This window comes from Heliangelus exortis, chromosome 6 (genome assembly GCF_036169615.1).
Source record: "Heliangelus exortis chromosome 6, bHelExo1.hap1, whole genome shotgun sequence".
Classification (NCBI taxonomy): domain Eukaryota; kingdom Metazoa; phylum Chordata; class Aves; order Apodiformes; family Trochilidae; genus Heliangelus; species Heliangelus exortis.
This window is the reverse complement of record NC_092427.1, coordinates 37,455,055-37,472,157: the sequence shown is the minus strand read 5'-3', so window position 1 is coordinate 37,472,157 and position 17,103 is coordinate 37,455,055. Positions and strand designations below refer to the sequence as shown.

At 45.0% G+C, this 17,103-nt stretch overlaps 1 protein-coding gene across 5 annotated transcripts in view; it reads left to right on the top strand.

Annotated features, from left to right (window-relative positions):
• Positions 1-16,702, top strand: part of SATB2 (SATB homeobox 2) — a 186,301-nt gene extending 169,599 nt beyond the window's left edge. For all 5 annotated transcript variants that reach the window (XM_071747899.1, XM_071747900.1, XM_071747901.1 and 2 more), the window contains one exon: positions 13,650-16,702. In XM_071747899.1, coding sequence (XP_071604000.1) covers positions 13,650-14,105 — 456 coding nt within the window. In that variant the 3' untranslated portion in view covers positions 14,106-16,702. The remainder of the gene's footprint in view (positions 1-13,649) is intronic.
• The last annotated feature ends 401 nt before the right edge of the window (positions 16,703-17,103 follow it).

Sequence of the window (17,103 nt, the reverse complement as noted above, 5' to 3'; positions counted from 1 at the left end):
TGCCTCACACTTGTACAGAAATGGCAACATCAGGCTTTAGGTGGTGTAAGTATGAACAGGCTACTTACTGGCTGCATGCAACAGAATATTCTTGGGCTCCTTACAGAACTCTTAGGATAATTTATTTTCCCCAAGGAAATTGGGTAGTTTGGGGGCAGTGCTGGGAGTCAGGCTATGGCAGAGCAGGACATAGATGCTCGGTCTCCTTCTTTTCAGAAATTCATTGGTGTGGACTTATTTTTGTTTTCTGTGTGCTTTGATACATAGCCAGAGGCTGGAGTATGTGCAGGGATGTGTGTTTTGCAGGGTTAGTAAGCTGTGCATGTTGTTCCATGCTAGTGTGGACTTTTACAGGCCTTGTGGGTTGAAACGGGAAATGTTTCTGTGTGTGTGCTCTCTTCTCACACATCAAGTATCCACAAGCACAGTAGCACATATTTTTTTCTCACAGTCATCTATGCTTACAGTGTTTCAAAGAATATTCCAAAATATCTTGGCACAGACAAAGTGAAGCTGTTTGCAAGATCCCTAGCTGTGGAACAACAAAGGCTACATTCTCAGCACACATCACACATGACTTTAATAAAAGTCTTAGACAAAAATCAGATAATGTATTTAGAAAATTCACCATTTGTGATGCTACTCATATTGTGAGAGGAAAGAGGTAGCCATTTGTACCTCCTCTCCTGTGTCTTTCCCCCCACTGCTACTCACTTCTTCATGTTTCAGATTAGAAGGCAAAAATCTTACACTTAACTACAAATAAACACATTTAAAAACCAGTAATTTGGGACTAACATCACAGTGCCTAACTTAAAAGGGGGTTGGTGTTGAGAAACTGAGGATAGAATAAGGCAGAGAGAAGGTGCCTCTGGGGGAGCATTCAGAAATCTGAAACACCTAAAATCATTATTAACCTCTTCCCATTGCATATGGCAAAAAGGCTGTGATAAACCACAGAAGGTGTCCTGGATATGACAGACCCAGCCATCTCATTAACTTCGTGTCAAAAAACATTCCTCCTTTTCCAGTATGGGCTAAATTTAGTTTTGTGCTGTTTGTACTGTGATAGTACAACATAATGTTGTCACCCTTGAGTTTTCAACTTGCTTTTTCTCAGATTTATGTTTTGGATCTCTACATGATGCTCTTACTGGGCAATTGATGTGCAATTCTGCTTGGATCCAAGGCAGGTGGGCAGGGGGGGTTATTAGGAGCCCCCTTCTTTCATGCCACACGTCCCCAACGCATGGATGGGGGGGAGGATGAGCACATTTTGCAAAAAGGCTTTGTGCAGACCTGTAGGTGTGGGGGGCTTTGATGAGAGTTGTGTGGCTGCATCTCCTGCTTGGGTCTGGAAAACCTTGGTCTTCTCAGCCTTGCTTGCAAACCCTCAGGAGATTTCATTTTCCTTCCTGGGCTTTTGGTAATTTTTAGAACTTCAAGTGCCACAGAAGTCCCTTGTGCAGGGTGCAACGAGGAGTTGTGCTCAGGAGGGGTAAGAGCTGGCTGCTCTCTCTGTGCTGTGTTGAGGGAAGCTGTGGTAGAAACTGCAAATCCATCCAGCTGGAGCAGAAAGGAAGAGGCACACGAAAATTCCAGGACTCAACAAGCCCTATAAAAAGATCTGTCTGGACAGCGCTCCACTAGTTAAGTGCTAAGTTATTATTATTATTTATTATTTATTTCCTCTTACCGAACGAGCAGGAAATATCTTTGTTCTTTCATTTTAGAAGTGAAATAAATGTATTCCCTGCAGCATTTGAAATTTTAATAATCCATAATAAATAAAATCATATCTAATAACATAACTGCTTTCAATTGGCAATACGATCTCCTAGATGCATTGCAGTGGCAGAAACATAAATAGTTGCAGCCTCTGAAAGCCTACTTCCTATTTGCTAAATATACTTGGCTTGCTTTAAATTCCTTTGTGTGCAGTCATTAATACAATCCTCTTTGACAGCATTTAATTAAAGTGCTTTTCTCTATTAAATTCATTAAAACTTTTTTTTTTTTTATATACAACTGTTTCCCAGACACTGAATGTTAAGGACCTGTAGGCCTCTCTTTAAATAACTTCTCTCTCCTTGTTGTAAATTGTTAATTAAATTTAACTTAGACTGTTTAAAGATGGCTTGGAAAAGAAAACCAGATTTCAGGATATGGTCTCAATCATGTCTGATTTTTTTTTTTTTTTTTTTTTTTTAACACAATTTTTTCCATGTACTTATAGACTGCCTGTTACATTGTTTATGGATGTCGCTGTACTTTAGCTGGAACCAAGCAAAGAAATACCCTCAAAGAGCTGATTTCCAGCTCACTTCAAACACTGCCATCTTTTTAGTGCAGTTTCTGAGCCCAAGTGTATTTGTAAGGGGGGGAGCACGGAGGGAGGAGTTGTTTGGTATTAATAGATTATTGACAGTTTAATGTCTTGGCACCTAGACAGCCCATGAGGTATAATAAAGAGGAAGCTGTCTGATGTGAGCCCAGTCAATAGCCTATTCAATCAGAACCTTTCAGTTAATTGCTGGTTGACCTCAGAGATTTCCTTTAAGTGAAACTGTCCTTCGCTGGGATCTCATCTGGGTTTCGGGCTTTAATCTGGGAATGCCCATTCCATATGGCAGCTTGTGCTGACCTTCCTGCTCCCGTTTTTTCGCTTCGCTGCCCCGCGGAGCTCGGGAAGAGCCGGTGCCTGCCCAGCACCCTGCCAGCCAGAGGGACCCTGCCCTGTGCCCCTGCTGAACCAGACACTTTATTTAACCCCCCCGAGGATGGTGACTCCGCTGGGCAGCCTTTACAGCCTTGCTGTAAAGAAGTTCTTCCCAGGAACCAACCTAAACCTCCCCCTGCTCGACGTGAAGCCCACCCGCGGGCACAGATTCCCCCGCTCGGCTGCACGAGTGCAAACCGAGGCTCGTTTGTGTTTAGTTTCCCTAATTTCTGCACTTAGCCATTCTAATTTGCTGGGGCTCCGTATCTTGATGAGATCTGGATAAGCTACAAAGGCGAGCAGGCAGGAAACCACACGGGCAGCCGCTGCCCCTGCCGCGCTGCAAAGCAGCTGCTCTCTGGGGAGGGAACCTCCGTGGCAATCGCTCCCAGAGAGCCTGCCCCCGTCGGCTTTCCCTTCCTTCCCCTCCAAGAGCTGGCTCTCAGCGTCTGTGTTTTCCTTCAGGGGGAGCAGGGAGGGTCAGCTCTGGCAGCCCTCGCCAGTCTGCCTTTCCCCGTGGCACTGAGAGCTGCTTCTCTGCCACACCGAGTTTAGGTTACGTTGCATTCAGGCAGGAGATTTTTTTTTTTTTTTTTTTTTTTTTGGCCCGTAGATCTGGCAGTGATTGTGTCTTTCAGCCACTTATCATGCATTGAGACTGAGCTTTGTTGAGAGGAGTGATACTGCTTTTAATCTCTAATTTTCCCCTGGTTTTGATTCATTTCCGTGGTTGTCTTTGTCTGCGTCAGACAAATTGCTGGTGCCCTCTTGCTGGCCAGATGAGCGCTGGGGAAGCAAGAAGTGATCTTATTCCTGGTGCTCCCTTGTGGAAGTGAGATGAGGAGTAAGAATGCTGCTTTCCTCTGCTTGGGATCCACTAAAGTCTGGTTCAGAGCCCTGACTGAAGCAGGGTGTACATTTTGGGGGCTGTGCATATTGGAAAGGTGAGAGGAGAATATTTTTGAGATAATGCCCACTTTCCAGGAAGATGGAAGGATAAGAGAGGCTTGGAGTCATTCTTTCTAGAGAGATCTGTACCAAACCATGGTAAGGTGGAACAGAACTGAGGCAGAAATCCCCAGGTATGTGTGTGCCCATGGGGCCATCAGCCCCAACACACACACACCTCACTCCCAGGTGTCTCTGCCAGAATATATTTGAAAATACTTTCTGGTTTTATCAAACTTACTGGCCAAGCTGCTAATCAGTGTTACATAGACCAAAGGACTCCCACATGCAATAAAAATCATAAGCTTTATTGGATTTTGAGGCAGGAAAGATTCACATCCAGCTCCATTTATAAACTGCATTACATTTCATTCTTTCAGAGCTCCCATCAGTGCAGTCCTTTGTAAATCTGATGGTGAAAGAGGGAGGTGGGTAGAGAGATGGCTGGGAGCTGCTCTTCCTTGGGTGGCACAGCCTAGAGCTATGAGTGCTCGTGCTGAGGTTCAGGGGTTGCTGGTATTTCTGAAATACCAATAAAAAAAATACATTGATTATTTTTAAATTATTATTTTCAGTTAAAATTAAAAAAAAAAAAAAAAAAAAAAAAAAAAAAAAAAAAAAGAAGAAAAAAAGGTTTGCAGCAGTTTAGAGCAACATAATGTCTTAAAGGAAAACAGGAAGGATTTGAAGAGCAAAATTTGTTCTGAATAAATGCAGCCAGAATAAGCTGTTCAGTGAAAAATGCCTCAACAACTGCTTGAACTTTGTCGAATATTCATCCCCACACAGCCCCAGGCAAACAGCTTGGCAAAGCAGACTTTATTTAGGCAATACTTTGATGTCACTCACTAAACGTTTTTGACCAAAAGAAGTATTTTTGCCTGAGAAGTGCCACACACTTCTAATCTTACTGCAGCAAAGAGATGGGGTTTTGCATTTCTAGCAAGAGCCTGGGGCTCCTTGCAGACAGGCTGGAGTTCAGGGTGAGCTTCCCCTGCCAGGGGGTGTGTGCAGCCAGCCCCAAGCTGAGCAGCCCAGAGCTCCCCCCCAGCAGCAGCAAGGCCAAGGATGGAGCCCAGGACCATACAGAGTCCTCCTCTGCTTTGGCCTCATCCTGCCTTGCTGCCCATGGATTAGACCATTTGATTAAAAGTCAACAAAAAACCATTTTTTTTCCCCCAGCCTCACGTTTTCCAGTACTGTGAATATAAGCTGCAAGTCCTGTTTAATCTCTGTAAAGCCTTTTTTTTTCACCCAGCATCTGTAAAACAGGTACAGGGCACAGCAGGGAGACACAGAGCAGTAACACCAGTGCAGCTTCCTCAGACCTGACCACCTTTCCAGGGTGTGACCAGGAAGCTAAAGGTTCCAGATCTAATTCTCTGAGGTCTCCTGTCCTCGGTGCCCTGAGCTGTGCAGGAGACTCTACTTTGGTCATTTTATTTTATTTTTTTACCCAGTTTCAGGCTAAGGGTATAATAAAGCCCATTATGCCAGTTGCGTGTGTGGTAATGCAGGATATTTTGCTTTTGACCATGGTAGATGATTATAATGCACTTTTTAAGACTTGCTTTCTAAAAAAAGGAATATTTATACTTTTATGTGTTTGATTCACACAGTATAGTTTGCTCAAGTCCTGTTATTAAGTGCACTGGTGGTTACGTCTAGAAAGCACAAAACATGCTGAGTAGTGTTTTATCAGCACAAATCTGCTATTTCCACAAACCATAACAGTCAGGTTCTCCTGACTTCCAACTGCCCCCATTGTAAAAATGAGCAGTACAGCTGGGTATTCCTGGAACCCCAAATAGCCATCTCTGAGCACTTTGATGGGACAAATAATTACCCACCCCCCTCACCCCTAATCTAGTGTCTAATCCAAACATATCCTTCCTGAAATAATGCAGTGCCTACTCCTCATCTGAGTAACTGGAAAACAACTTGATTGTCGTGGTGCCCTTCCTGTCACCAGAGTCAGGGGGTTAGGACTTGACCTTAAGCATGGCCCCAGGTTGGGGCTCACCAGGGCAGATCTTGTTCTCACTGCCCAGACACTCTCCTGATTTTGGAAAGGGAAGGAGAACATGTGTAGTGTTAATTAAACAAAAAAATGTAGAGGATACCAGAAGTATCTTGTCTGTGGAAAAGCAAACAACAACAACAAAAAAAAGACTTTTGTTGCTTCCTTAGTTCCTGTGGCCTTCTGCCAGCTCCTCGTTAGGATTATCAGGACTGGGATGGGGAAAGCTCAGAATCTACCCCAAAACCTTTGACAGACCCTCACTCCAGGCACAACCAAGCTCAGGCTCCACTTGGAAACTTCTAAGCAGGGCTCTGCAAACCATAGCAGCCCCGAGAGCCTCTCTAGGAGAGAACCCACAGGAGAGGCAACGGGAGCCCCAGAGCTCCTCTCTTGTTCTGCAGAAGGTGTCAGCTGGCAGGCTCCATGCACAGACAGATGTTGAAAGTCCCATTGAGTGGGACTCCAGTTGGCACCCCCGTGCCCCAGAGGTCAGTGCCAGCCTCTGCAGGGCTGTTCCTTTCTCCCTGGTGGGAGGGCTGCCCCGGAGGCAGCCTCGGGGGCTACCCTGCCACCACAGGTTAGAGGCAGGAGGCTCGCAGGGCTTCTCTGAGGCTGGGCAAGCCCTGCCTGGAGCCAGCCAGCCCCGTGCCAGCTGTGCTGGCCGTGCCCCGTCCCCAGACAATGGAGCCATCCCTCACGGGGCTGAGGAGGGGTTGTGCAACGCTCCCTGCCTGCTTGGTGCCAGCAGAAGCTGGGGTGAGCCCGGCCTGCCCCGGGTCTCTCCAGGAGGGAGGTGCCTGCTCCACCTGCGGCTGGGCAGGAGGTGCTGGCAGCCCTGCAGACAGGGATGTTCCCAGCCACCAGGCAAAGATGGGAGATTCAGAACTAATCCACTAACGTTCATCAGCGTGAGCTCATTTAGGCTACCCCATAAAATCAGCCAGTTCTCAGGCACTTTGCACTGCCAGGGAAGTTGTGCCTGGGCTTTGTGGGAAGAGCTGTTACCCCAGAGCTTTTGAGGGAGAGCAGTTACCCCAGGAAACACCGGGACACTGCTCTGCATTGTCAGAGTTTGGTGATTTATTTTTTTAACATTATACAGACAAAATAGTGGCTATTGTGCAGGCACGTGCTGTCTATTAACAGAGATCAGGGAAGGGAAATAAACCACGCATTACTGAAGAATAAGACCATGATTGTGGTCAAGTGATGGCAGAGTTTTTTTTTCTCTTTGTCAAGCTGATTTGTAAACATTCTTCAAACAACTGTGCAGACAGCAGTGCCCCAGCTTCTTGAAAGGGAAGCAGAGACAAGGGAAGAGTCCTGCACACAGATGTTTTATGGCAACCTTAGACCTGTCCCGAAGTCATTTGGTCATCTCCAGTTGTCACTGCGAGCTGTGCTGCACATGTAGCCTCTGAGCAGTGTAGTGTAATCAGGCTGTAATTTATATTTTATCTCCAGCGATGATAGCTCTTAAAAATGTTTTGTGGTGTATTTGCTCTTTGATGCATGCTGAGCTCCTGTTAGCATTGATGGGAGCAGTGCCAGCCAGGGGGTGGGATGCATTCCCCTCCTTCCAGCCAAGATTGATTGCAGTTTGCTGATGGCCCTGCTTATCACTTTGCAATGCACGATAGAAAGTTTCATTTTTTCTATTTTTCCCCTCCCCATCATCAATCCTGTCTCCTTTTTCACCTATCTGTGAGTTTGGTCCAGGAGGACAATTGCAGGGTGGGGGCAGTGTTTTGGAGAGGGGGTGTTGGTGGCCGTGCTTGCAGCACACTGCCCGTTTCCTAAGGGCAGCATGTGGTGAGCATGCTCCAAAGATGTTGGAACTGATCACTTCAGCCAGCTCCCATTCCAGCCTGGAAACCAAACTTGACTTGGGGGTCCCTCTGGAACTCCTCTCTCTCTTCAAGTTCCCTCTGCCTCCCCTGCCCCTACTCCCTTTGCATGGCTCAGAGAGGGATTTGGATCTCAGAGCTGAGAGGTTCAGGGCTTGGGGTTTCTCTGAACTCATGATCTGGCTCAGGTGGTGCTCAGTTGCAGATGGAGAGTGAAAGGCCTGAATATTGGGGGGATTTTTATTTTCTTTCTGTGTGATTGCTTTGTCTTTGCAGCTGAACAGGACCCAGGGCTGCTGGGTTACAAGTTGTAGTAGCCACCATCTCTGGTTGGCTTATTTGGTCTGGTCAGGCTTGCATGGGACTGGGTACACTGGATCACAAAAATCTCTTACAATTACCCCAAATAACAGCGTTGGCTCTTGTAAAGCAATTACTGAGCTGCACTGGAAAATGTGCAGGATGTGTGGCTGGCATTTGAGCTACAAAATTAAAAGAAGCTCAGACTGAAGTTAGATGAAAGGGAACATATTTATCCATGTCAGACTTCCTACCATTTTGCACGCTCATATTGATTTCTTTTGACATGGTCTTCTTTTATTGAGTACCATATATTTTTTTAAATCCCTTACCGATAACGGCACCTGCTGAGGGCAATTGTAAAAGGAAACTAAAGTATATTAAACTTGCCTGGAGTCAAAATGTAATCTAACACCTGTAGTCTGCAATTTGTCATCACTTCATAGATACTTTTTCTTTTTTAATAACAGTTTTGGATTTTCCCGAGTTTTGACCTTAGGATACTGTATAATCCAAGAAAAGCAAGGGAACTAAACCACAGTCTTTAACACAGCTTTATGGTGTCAAGGTGTGAAATCACCACTGTGAGAATGAGCCCAAAGAAAATACTCCAGTTGGAGCTGGGATTAGTGCTGCAGTGTTTACCTAAGGGAATGTGTTTTTGCAAGGAAAAAAAAGAAAGAAAAAAAAAGAAAAAAGAAAAAAAAAAAGAAGAAAAAGGAAAGAAAAAAAGAAGTCTAACAACCACATTTTTAAGAGGAAAAAAATGAACACAGGTGGAAATTGTAATTTCTGCTGCAGTGTCTTGTACAGGCAGTGCTAGGAAACCTGTAAAGTGCCTTGGCACAGCGTGATGAATGCTCTGGCCCCTCAGCCCCAGAGCAGGAGGCTGTCAGAGTGCAAACTTGCTCAAGGCAGCAGCTTGCTCTGCTCTCTCCTCACACCTTCCTGTGTATGAAGATGCTCTGTATTTCTGTATATGAAGATAAAGTGGGAGAGGCTGGGGGCAGTGGGTGTAAGGCTTGCATAGATAATCACCTGTGGATGATTCCTGTAAGATGTGCTACGAGGGACTGGCAGTGCCTCCTAGATACAAGATTTCTCTGCAAGGTGATGGAGGTTGGCTCTGAAGGAAACTCCTCCCATGGCAGCTGGGCACTGCCTGGGAGCTCTCAGCTTTCTGAGATGAAGCCTTGCAAATTCCAGCCAGGGGGCTGAGTGAAAGGCAGCTGAACACCTCGTTTAGGCTTGTCCTCTGCCCTCTCTTTGCCTTTGGCTGCTCGTGAGGAAGGAGCTTTTGCACCAGGCTTGCTGATGTCAGGTACACACTGAATCTGGTGCTGGGGGAGTCAAACTGCTGTCAGATCCTGCTGATTAATCTTGAAACACAGGTATTCAACTTATGTTTTGTAATGTGTGAGCATTCCCTCTGGCTTTGGGGCTCTTCAAACAGGCTAAAAACTTGCTGCCTTTGGCCTTAAAGTCTTTGGTGTGATAAAGTGTCATTGCTCTAAATGTAAAGGTGCAGGAAAGGTTAAAAATGAGACCCCTCCCTACTGTAAAAAAGAGGAGGCCAATCCATTCAGCTTTCCTGCAGGGAGGTGTCTGTTCTGCAGGGACAGTGTCTGTTGCAAGTGCACAGTCTTGTCTTCCATGACTGTAACTTTTTTGGTGTTCCTCACAGTGAGGGGCCCCTCCTCATCTCAGCAAAACCCATCATTCAGGAGCTCATGAGACTCATCCTGTTTGCAAAGGGAAGAGCAGGGCCATGCTACAAAACAAAGGAGCTGGGGGTCTGCATGCAGAGGTGCAGGGGCTGCTCAGGCACTGAGAGGTGGCAGTAAGTGCCCAAGTGTGTGTGAGCACCCTGCTCAGGCATCCTGCTTGGCTCCCCTGGGACACTCACCACTTGCACGGGTCTGGTTCTAGCTAGAAAGTGGAAACAAACATCACTGGGATAGTGAATCCAGCCCAAATTAAATCTGGTGCAGACACAGACTGCAATTAGAAGACATTCATCATGCAGTTTGGGTCTGCTCACCTCTCTTGTCTCTGGGAATGTGGCAGAAGCCAGGTTTCTCCTGTGGGAACTTCTGAGAGGTGGGGAGTGGATACATGGAAAGCAGTGCAGTGATTCCTTCCCCCAGTAACCCTTGGCTTTGGATTTTAGGAAGACCACAAACCCTTAGCTTATTACAAGTAATCCTGATCACTCCTGTAATGATACACTACATTATATACTCTCCTCAACTTAATCATTCAATATCTCACTTCCTTCCCTGTAGGTATGTACTATTATATTTTACACATGGCTTCCAGCTGGTTTTCATTGGGGCCTTCAAATCATATTTCAGTACAGTGTGATTTAAAACCACTCACTTTGTCTCTTAAAGTCAGCTCCCATCATGTTAGGTTTTTACCAGAGCTGGTTAATTTGTTTGAAAAAATGAGTTTGTCCGGGAGGTTAAAGTCTACCTGAATGAGACTTTATAAAGCAGCATCTTCCAAAGCTGCTCTGTTCTGAAACACTGAGGAGGCAGCCAGGCCTGTAAAGTTAAAAAATTGAATCTCTTGAAGGGATGGAAAAAAAAAAAAAAAAAGTCCTGTGGGCATGGAAGGAAATTTATATCTTCACATTTGATTTGAAAGTAGATGGGGAGTCTGCGAGGAGGGAGGAAGTGGAAGGGAAGTAAGGTCCAGATGGTGGTGGCTCTGGAGAAGGAGGCCCCACCAGTGGCTGGGAAGTGGTGGGGAAGGTGCCTGCTCCTGAAGCCCACCACACACGTGGTGTTTGGTGGTGGTCAGACCATCATCTGGGGGGGTCATCTGCAGGGGAAAACGTGCTGCAGCCCATACTTCAGCCCTGGGGACATGGTGGGGTCTCCTCCTCTGCAGGACAGAAGCAGAGCAGCACTCAGCCCAACTGCAAAGTGTTATGGCAGGGGGTGCACAGCAGGCTGAGAGGCCTGTGGAAATTTCACATGCAGACTAAAGATCCTAATGATGACCCAAAACCTGGAACTGGCAAAAAGGGATAGTTTCCTGTATGAGGCTGGGGTGTGCAGAGCCAGGCAGGAAGCAAACCCATTGCCCAAAGCCACCAGCAGGTTTTACAAGTGCAGTTCCAAGCAAATAGTTAACAGAAAAGTAATTAAGATTTCATATTGTATCGTGTGCCTCCACAGTTGATCTGTTTGCTGTGTAAGAGCATGCTCTTTGGTATTCAGCACCACAGATTATTGCAAGGAGATACAAAACAGATCACAGCCTAAACCTGAAGGAAATTGTGTGCATCTATCCATCTCTCTGTATGTGGGTTTTCTTGTGTTGCTGGAAGCCTTCATTAGTGCTACAGGAAATCCAGAGCAACCCCCAAAAGTTAGTGAAATCATGAGGTTTATCTGTTTTTTTGTATCACTTAGTAATAAGGTATGGCCTTTCTGAAGTGAATATAAATGAAATATATACAACCTTTTTCTGTTATTTTGCACTGCTAACCCTGGGTTATGTGGTTTATCTTCTGGAGAGGACAGAGAGAGGTCACACCAGAAAGGGAAGGGTTAAATATTATTCTTTTCCTCCTGCTCTCAGCCCTCTTTTTGGTTGATTGCTTTATAGATGCTGTAGGCATCTCTTCATCTCCTTCAAATTAAACATTTTACTGCTGCTGATCCTGTATTGTTGGATTTTTTTTCACCATTATATTTGATTGGAAGTCTTGTAACATTTTTCAGGCTGGATCATTTCTCATGCTATTTGTCAGCTGAAAAAAAAAAAAAAACCACCAAAAAAAAGCTGACTTCCAACTCCAAGCAGAACGAACTGAGTAATTCTCAGTCTTTCTGGGTGTGTTTCTGTCTGTTAGCTGCTACTTGAATTCAGCTCCTGGTGAGCAGTGTTACTTGAGGCTTCTCATGTGATGCTGTCTGTAAATTCCCTGGCAGTTCATTTTTGCCATTAATTGTCTTTTCTTTTGGGCTGCTCTGGGCCTTACAGTGTCAGGGACTGGACCAGAGGGTACAACAGGGGAGAGGGAGAGGATGTGGGTAGGGGCTGTGTGACAGGAGTGGGGCTGGGTTCTCACCTGGTGTCAGCCACCCTGGCTCTGCTGCTTCCAGCGTGGGCAGGGATCTGACCTCTGTCTCTAACCCCCCGAGCTGGGAACTTCAGCCCTTTGCTTCAAAAACAATCCACGGGCAAGAAAGAAATCCTCAGAGAGCAGCTGAGTGATTCTGCTGATGGGCACATGGCACTCTTTGGTGAGAGGAGCTGTAACAAAACATAAAGCAGGAGATCTGTCATTCCATCCGAGTCATTCCTCTCCCCCAGCTCCGTGACATCCCCAGTTATTTACCTGCTCGGGAGGAAAATTAATCTATTGGCACCCAAACACACTTGCACACTTGTGCCCACCAGCAGCTCTTGCCAGGAGTGTGGCAAGCCCTGCCTGTCACCAATGGTGACACCTGCTTTTAGCTGAGAGCGTGGAGCTGCCTCCTGATTCCAGTGCTGCCACTGTCCCCGAGCTGGGCTGCATCCCTGGGGGTGCTGCTGTGTCTGACCCCTCACCCAGGCACGGGGTGTGTGTAAGACTCAGAGCAAGGCCTCAGCACTTTTAATTTTTTTATTTTGTCCTTTAAAGATCTTGGGTTGATGTTCTGAATGTTGCAGTGTGCAGCAGAAGACATTTCTTGGGGGGGTAAAGGGCCAGAATTCCCTTTTATTTGTGGAAGGAAACATTTACAGGAAGGAAACAATACAGAATTTATCCGTATTGATTTTGTTAGCTCTCTAGCACTGAGTTCTAATAATTATTTCTCTCCATTTGAAGAAACCTCTGGGCAAATACAGCCCTCAATCCTGTAGGGGATTTTTGCCACTAATCTCTCTTGTATAGCTTTGGTTTTAAAGGAAGCCTACGGAGTGCCTCTGGATTTCTAACCATTCAGAGCAGGTATTTGTTCCCCTGGAATAAGGGCTACACAAGACCCTTTCTCAGTCATTTTAAGGGGCTGTTAGGAAGATTAAGAGCTGAACTCACCAAAAAGGAGATACTGCTGTTACAAGACTGAAACTGTGTTTGCCCAGAGGGTTTCTCAGAATGGAGGGAGAGAATTATTTGAACTCGGAACTCCTCAACTGGTGAAATTAATACACACACGATGCAGAGAAATCTGTTCAAGGGACACGTTAAAGCCAGCTCTGTGCAGCAGCCAAACTGTGGCTCTTCCTGGAAGGGAAATCGTAACAAATGGCTGGACTTTTGATTTATTTTTTTGTTATCGTAAAGCAGCCGTGATGGATTTTAATGCCAAATCATTACTCATGATAAAGTAGCACCTGACAACCCCACATGTGATTAGGTCTTTGTGGGACTTGGCATCTTGTAGAAACGGTGAGAGTCTCTGGCATGAAAAGATGAAACAAGGAGGGTGAAGAGCAAAGTAGGAGAATGACTTGTCTGAGATGGGAAGCCTGGCCAGTTGTTGTGATCATGAGACTGGAATACCTCCTGACTTAGTAATTTTCATTTTGGCTATTTGATTTTTTATTACCTACATTTATTTACATGTATTCACAGATCATTTTGTGGGCTTATATTTATTTTATATTGCTTGCCTTTTATATTGCTTTCTCCTTTCAGTCTGTAGTTTTTGGTGCAGCTGTCTTACAGGTAAGAAAGGCACTGGAAAATTAATGTTCAGTAGGAGTTTTCTTCACCAAAGAAAACACAGGTTTTCTTCACCTGTGTAAAGATGTGTCCCGAGCAGGTCAGCATGTACATGAAGCCTGTGTCTGTTTGATCCTGTAGGTGCTGCACAGACAGCAGTCCCAGCCTGCCAAAGAGAATTCCCCACCTAGAGAAGAGGCTCCTGCTCCACCCACTGAGGACAGCTGTGCCAAAAAGCCACGGTCCCGCACCAAGATCTCCTTGGAAGCTCTGGGGATCCTTCAAAGCTTTATCCACGATGTGGGTCTCTACCCTGACCAGGAAGCCATCCACACCCTCTCTGCTCAGCTGGATCTCCCCAAACACACCATCATCAAATTCTTCCAGAACCAACGTTACCACGTCAAGCACCACGGGAAGCTAAAAGAGCACCTGGGCACGGTGGTTGACGTGGCAGAGTACAAGGATGAGGAGCTGCTGACGGAGTCTGAGGAGAACGACAGCGAGGAGGGCTCTGAGGAAATGTACAAAGTGGAGCCTGAGGAGGAGAACCCCGACAAAAACAAGGCTGCCCCAGCAGACATCGACCAGAGATAATGGGAGAGAGGAGCCTGGGAAGCAATACATCGACCCAAGGATTTTCTGGTTTTCTTTTCCTTTTCTCTTTTTACTTTTTGTTTTGTATCCGCTGCGCATGGTCCATGTGCAAACAGAGCCCAGCACTGCCCCAGCAGACGTCGCCTGGACTCAGACACTCGAGTGTTACACTTCCTCCACCTGACTGAAGTAACCATTGTAATCACATGGGATGATGCCTTCATCAATCTTGCACTCGTGAAAGGGACATCTAGCAAGTAAATGGGGAGAAAAAGTCCTACGAAATCAATGAAGGAAAAGTTGCAACTTTGTGTGTGTGTATATATATATATTTACATAATATATATATATATATATTAAAAAAAAATTGCATGGGATGGAACTTTACAACCTGAAAGTATAGACTGTGAAATGAGTTCTTTAAAGATGAGACTTGTTTATGTATTAAAACCACTTCACAATGAGTTGCTTTGGCTTTTTGATAAACTGCCGCCTGCTCTCAGGGTGTGGTGACTATTTTTGAATTCCTATTTATTTTCTATGTTATCCCTGGGTTTTTTTTTTATTATTATTATTATTATATGGCTTCCTATCTGGCAACTTGATGGGTAATTTTTGAGGTATGTATTTAAAGACGTGAATCAACACTGCCAAAAAAAAAGAGGGGAAAAAAAAAAAAAAGAGAGAAAATGGAAAAACAAATCAGGGCACCTTAAAAAGAAAACTAGTAAGTTAAATTACTTTAAACACAATGCACATTTAAGAGGATACAGCATGTCCCACTCTCCAGAAATCCTTTCTGTAGTGAACAGATGAATTTTCATGGGCTTCAGCATGACTAAAACTGAGATTCAGTGCATAGAAGATGTTTCTGTTAACGAGGTCTTTATAGGAAGAGAAGGTAAAGTGTTGAGATTTGATGTATGGAATTCATACTTTGAACCACATTTTACTGTGGATTTTATTTACCTGTCCTCTGTTTCAGATCTTAAAATTTATAAGCTTCCTTCTTGTTGCTTTTTGTTTATACTGAGGTGAAACACACGCACACCTGTCAAGTTACACTGGGACACAGAATGCCACAATCCCAACAACCCTGCCCAGGTAAAGTGCTGATGGGAGGGAGGTTCCTGTTCCTGCCCTCCCGCTGCCCGCTCTGTGTTTCTGTTTCAGCCGGGCTTCCTCCAGCCTGCCGGGGCAGGGGCACCCAGCAGCACCCACCGGCGGGGGGTGGGTGCTTTCCAGCCCCGCTGCCGCGGGACTACGAGACCCTTCCCACCCTTCCACCTCCCCGCAGGAGGGTCCGGCAGCTCCGGCAGAGAAAGCAGAGCCGATCCTGAGTGACTCCTCGATGGTACGAGCACTAAAGCTGCGGGCTGCTCCCCGCAGAAAGGGACACCAAGCAGCGTTTCTTTGTCACTTCCCTGCAACGCTTCCCCAGACAAGACCTCACCTGTGCTCCCCTTGCAGCCGGATTGATTTCAGACGCCTGCTCCAAGCGCAGTCACAACCCCTCCCACGAGGCTTCTGGGGGGGGTGGGTTTCTTCTTTTTTTCACGTGGGCTTTTCGTGTTCCCTTGACAAAGACCTCATGCAATATCACTTTGAAAGTTACTTTCCGTTTACTGCACCAGGCAATGTAATATAACTGTTAATACTATTTATATATTTGAAAGGTATAAAAGGTAGGAGTTAAAAACAAACCAACAAAAAGCAAACCTCTATGTGTAGATATTTACTCAGATCAGACAATATACAGGGAGAAGACGTTGCAATACAAGCTAATTCTAGCTGCTCAGTAACCTCTGGACTTTTTAAGGGATTTTTTTCAAAACTGACGTTTGAAACGTAAGAGTATCTCGGCATAAACTTCATATACCTTTGCAAAATGATGGTGGGTTGCTTACTTAATGCCCATTTTGCTCTTCACCCTTTATTTCTGTAGTATGCTGCAGCTTTAATCAGAATTTCAGTGGTTGCTGCTTTATGTTTCTCTCAGAGCTACTCTTTCAAAACCGTCTTCTTATCCCGGAGCTGAAATCACTCCATACATTTGAAAGGAACCTGAATTTTGCCAAGCTACGTGAGGCTGTTCATCTGATGGTGGCATCAACATTTGGTATCTTTTACACTTCAACCAAAAATTTTATTAGGTATTTTTTCAACGCTGAGTCTTGCCTTTTTATTTTTAATTTCACTGCCAATTTTGCAGTGGTTCTAAGTGAATCTGTGGGCATTTTAGCCTGTGGTCTTGCCAGAACTTTGCGAATTACAATGCATATATGTCTATTTATTCAATATCCATCATATAATATCTATTTGGAGAAAGAAACTTTTCTTGTAGTGCCTCTTAACAAAGCACAATTTTCCGCCTTTTTTTTTTTTGTGAAATAAAAAATAAAAAAAAAAAACAAATTGTGTTTTATTGCGGTATCAACAATGTGAATAAGGATTAACATATTGTAAATGTTCTTTTTTCCATGTAAATCAACTTTATCTTTGTTATCACTAAGTGATAATTAATTTTTAACTTATGTGCATTGTTAGGCTGTTAGAATTTTTTGGTTGTTGAAATAAAACGCATTCAATAAATATGACTTAATTTGTCAAGTAATTTACTGGGCCTTTTTTTCTTTTCTGCTGAGTTCAAGCAGAACGAGATCTGAAAAATGGCGGGGGGCATATTTGCATATGCAAAACTATTTTGTTATTAAGGGTTCCAAAACCTGCACATCAGCCCCCTGGGGTCAGCACGTCTGACAGATCTGTGTCACCCAAAGACTGGATTTTTGTGCACACGCCTGTCCTGCTCCCTCTCCAAGAGGATCAGGGGGAGGGCGTGGGTGCCAGCAGCCCCTTGGAGAACATGCTCAAAACACTCAAATCCACTTCCAGTTGGCTGTCTTCTTCTGCTGGTAGATGTTTTCTGTTTACAATTAAAAAGCCACAAATGACTGCGTGTCAGGAAACTTTTGGAGCACACATGTCCGTGGTTAAT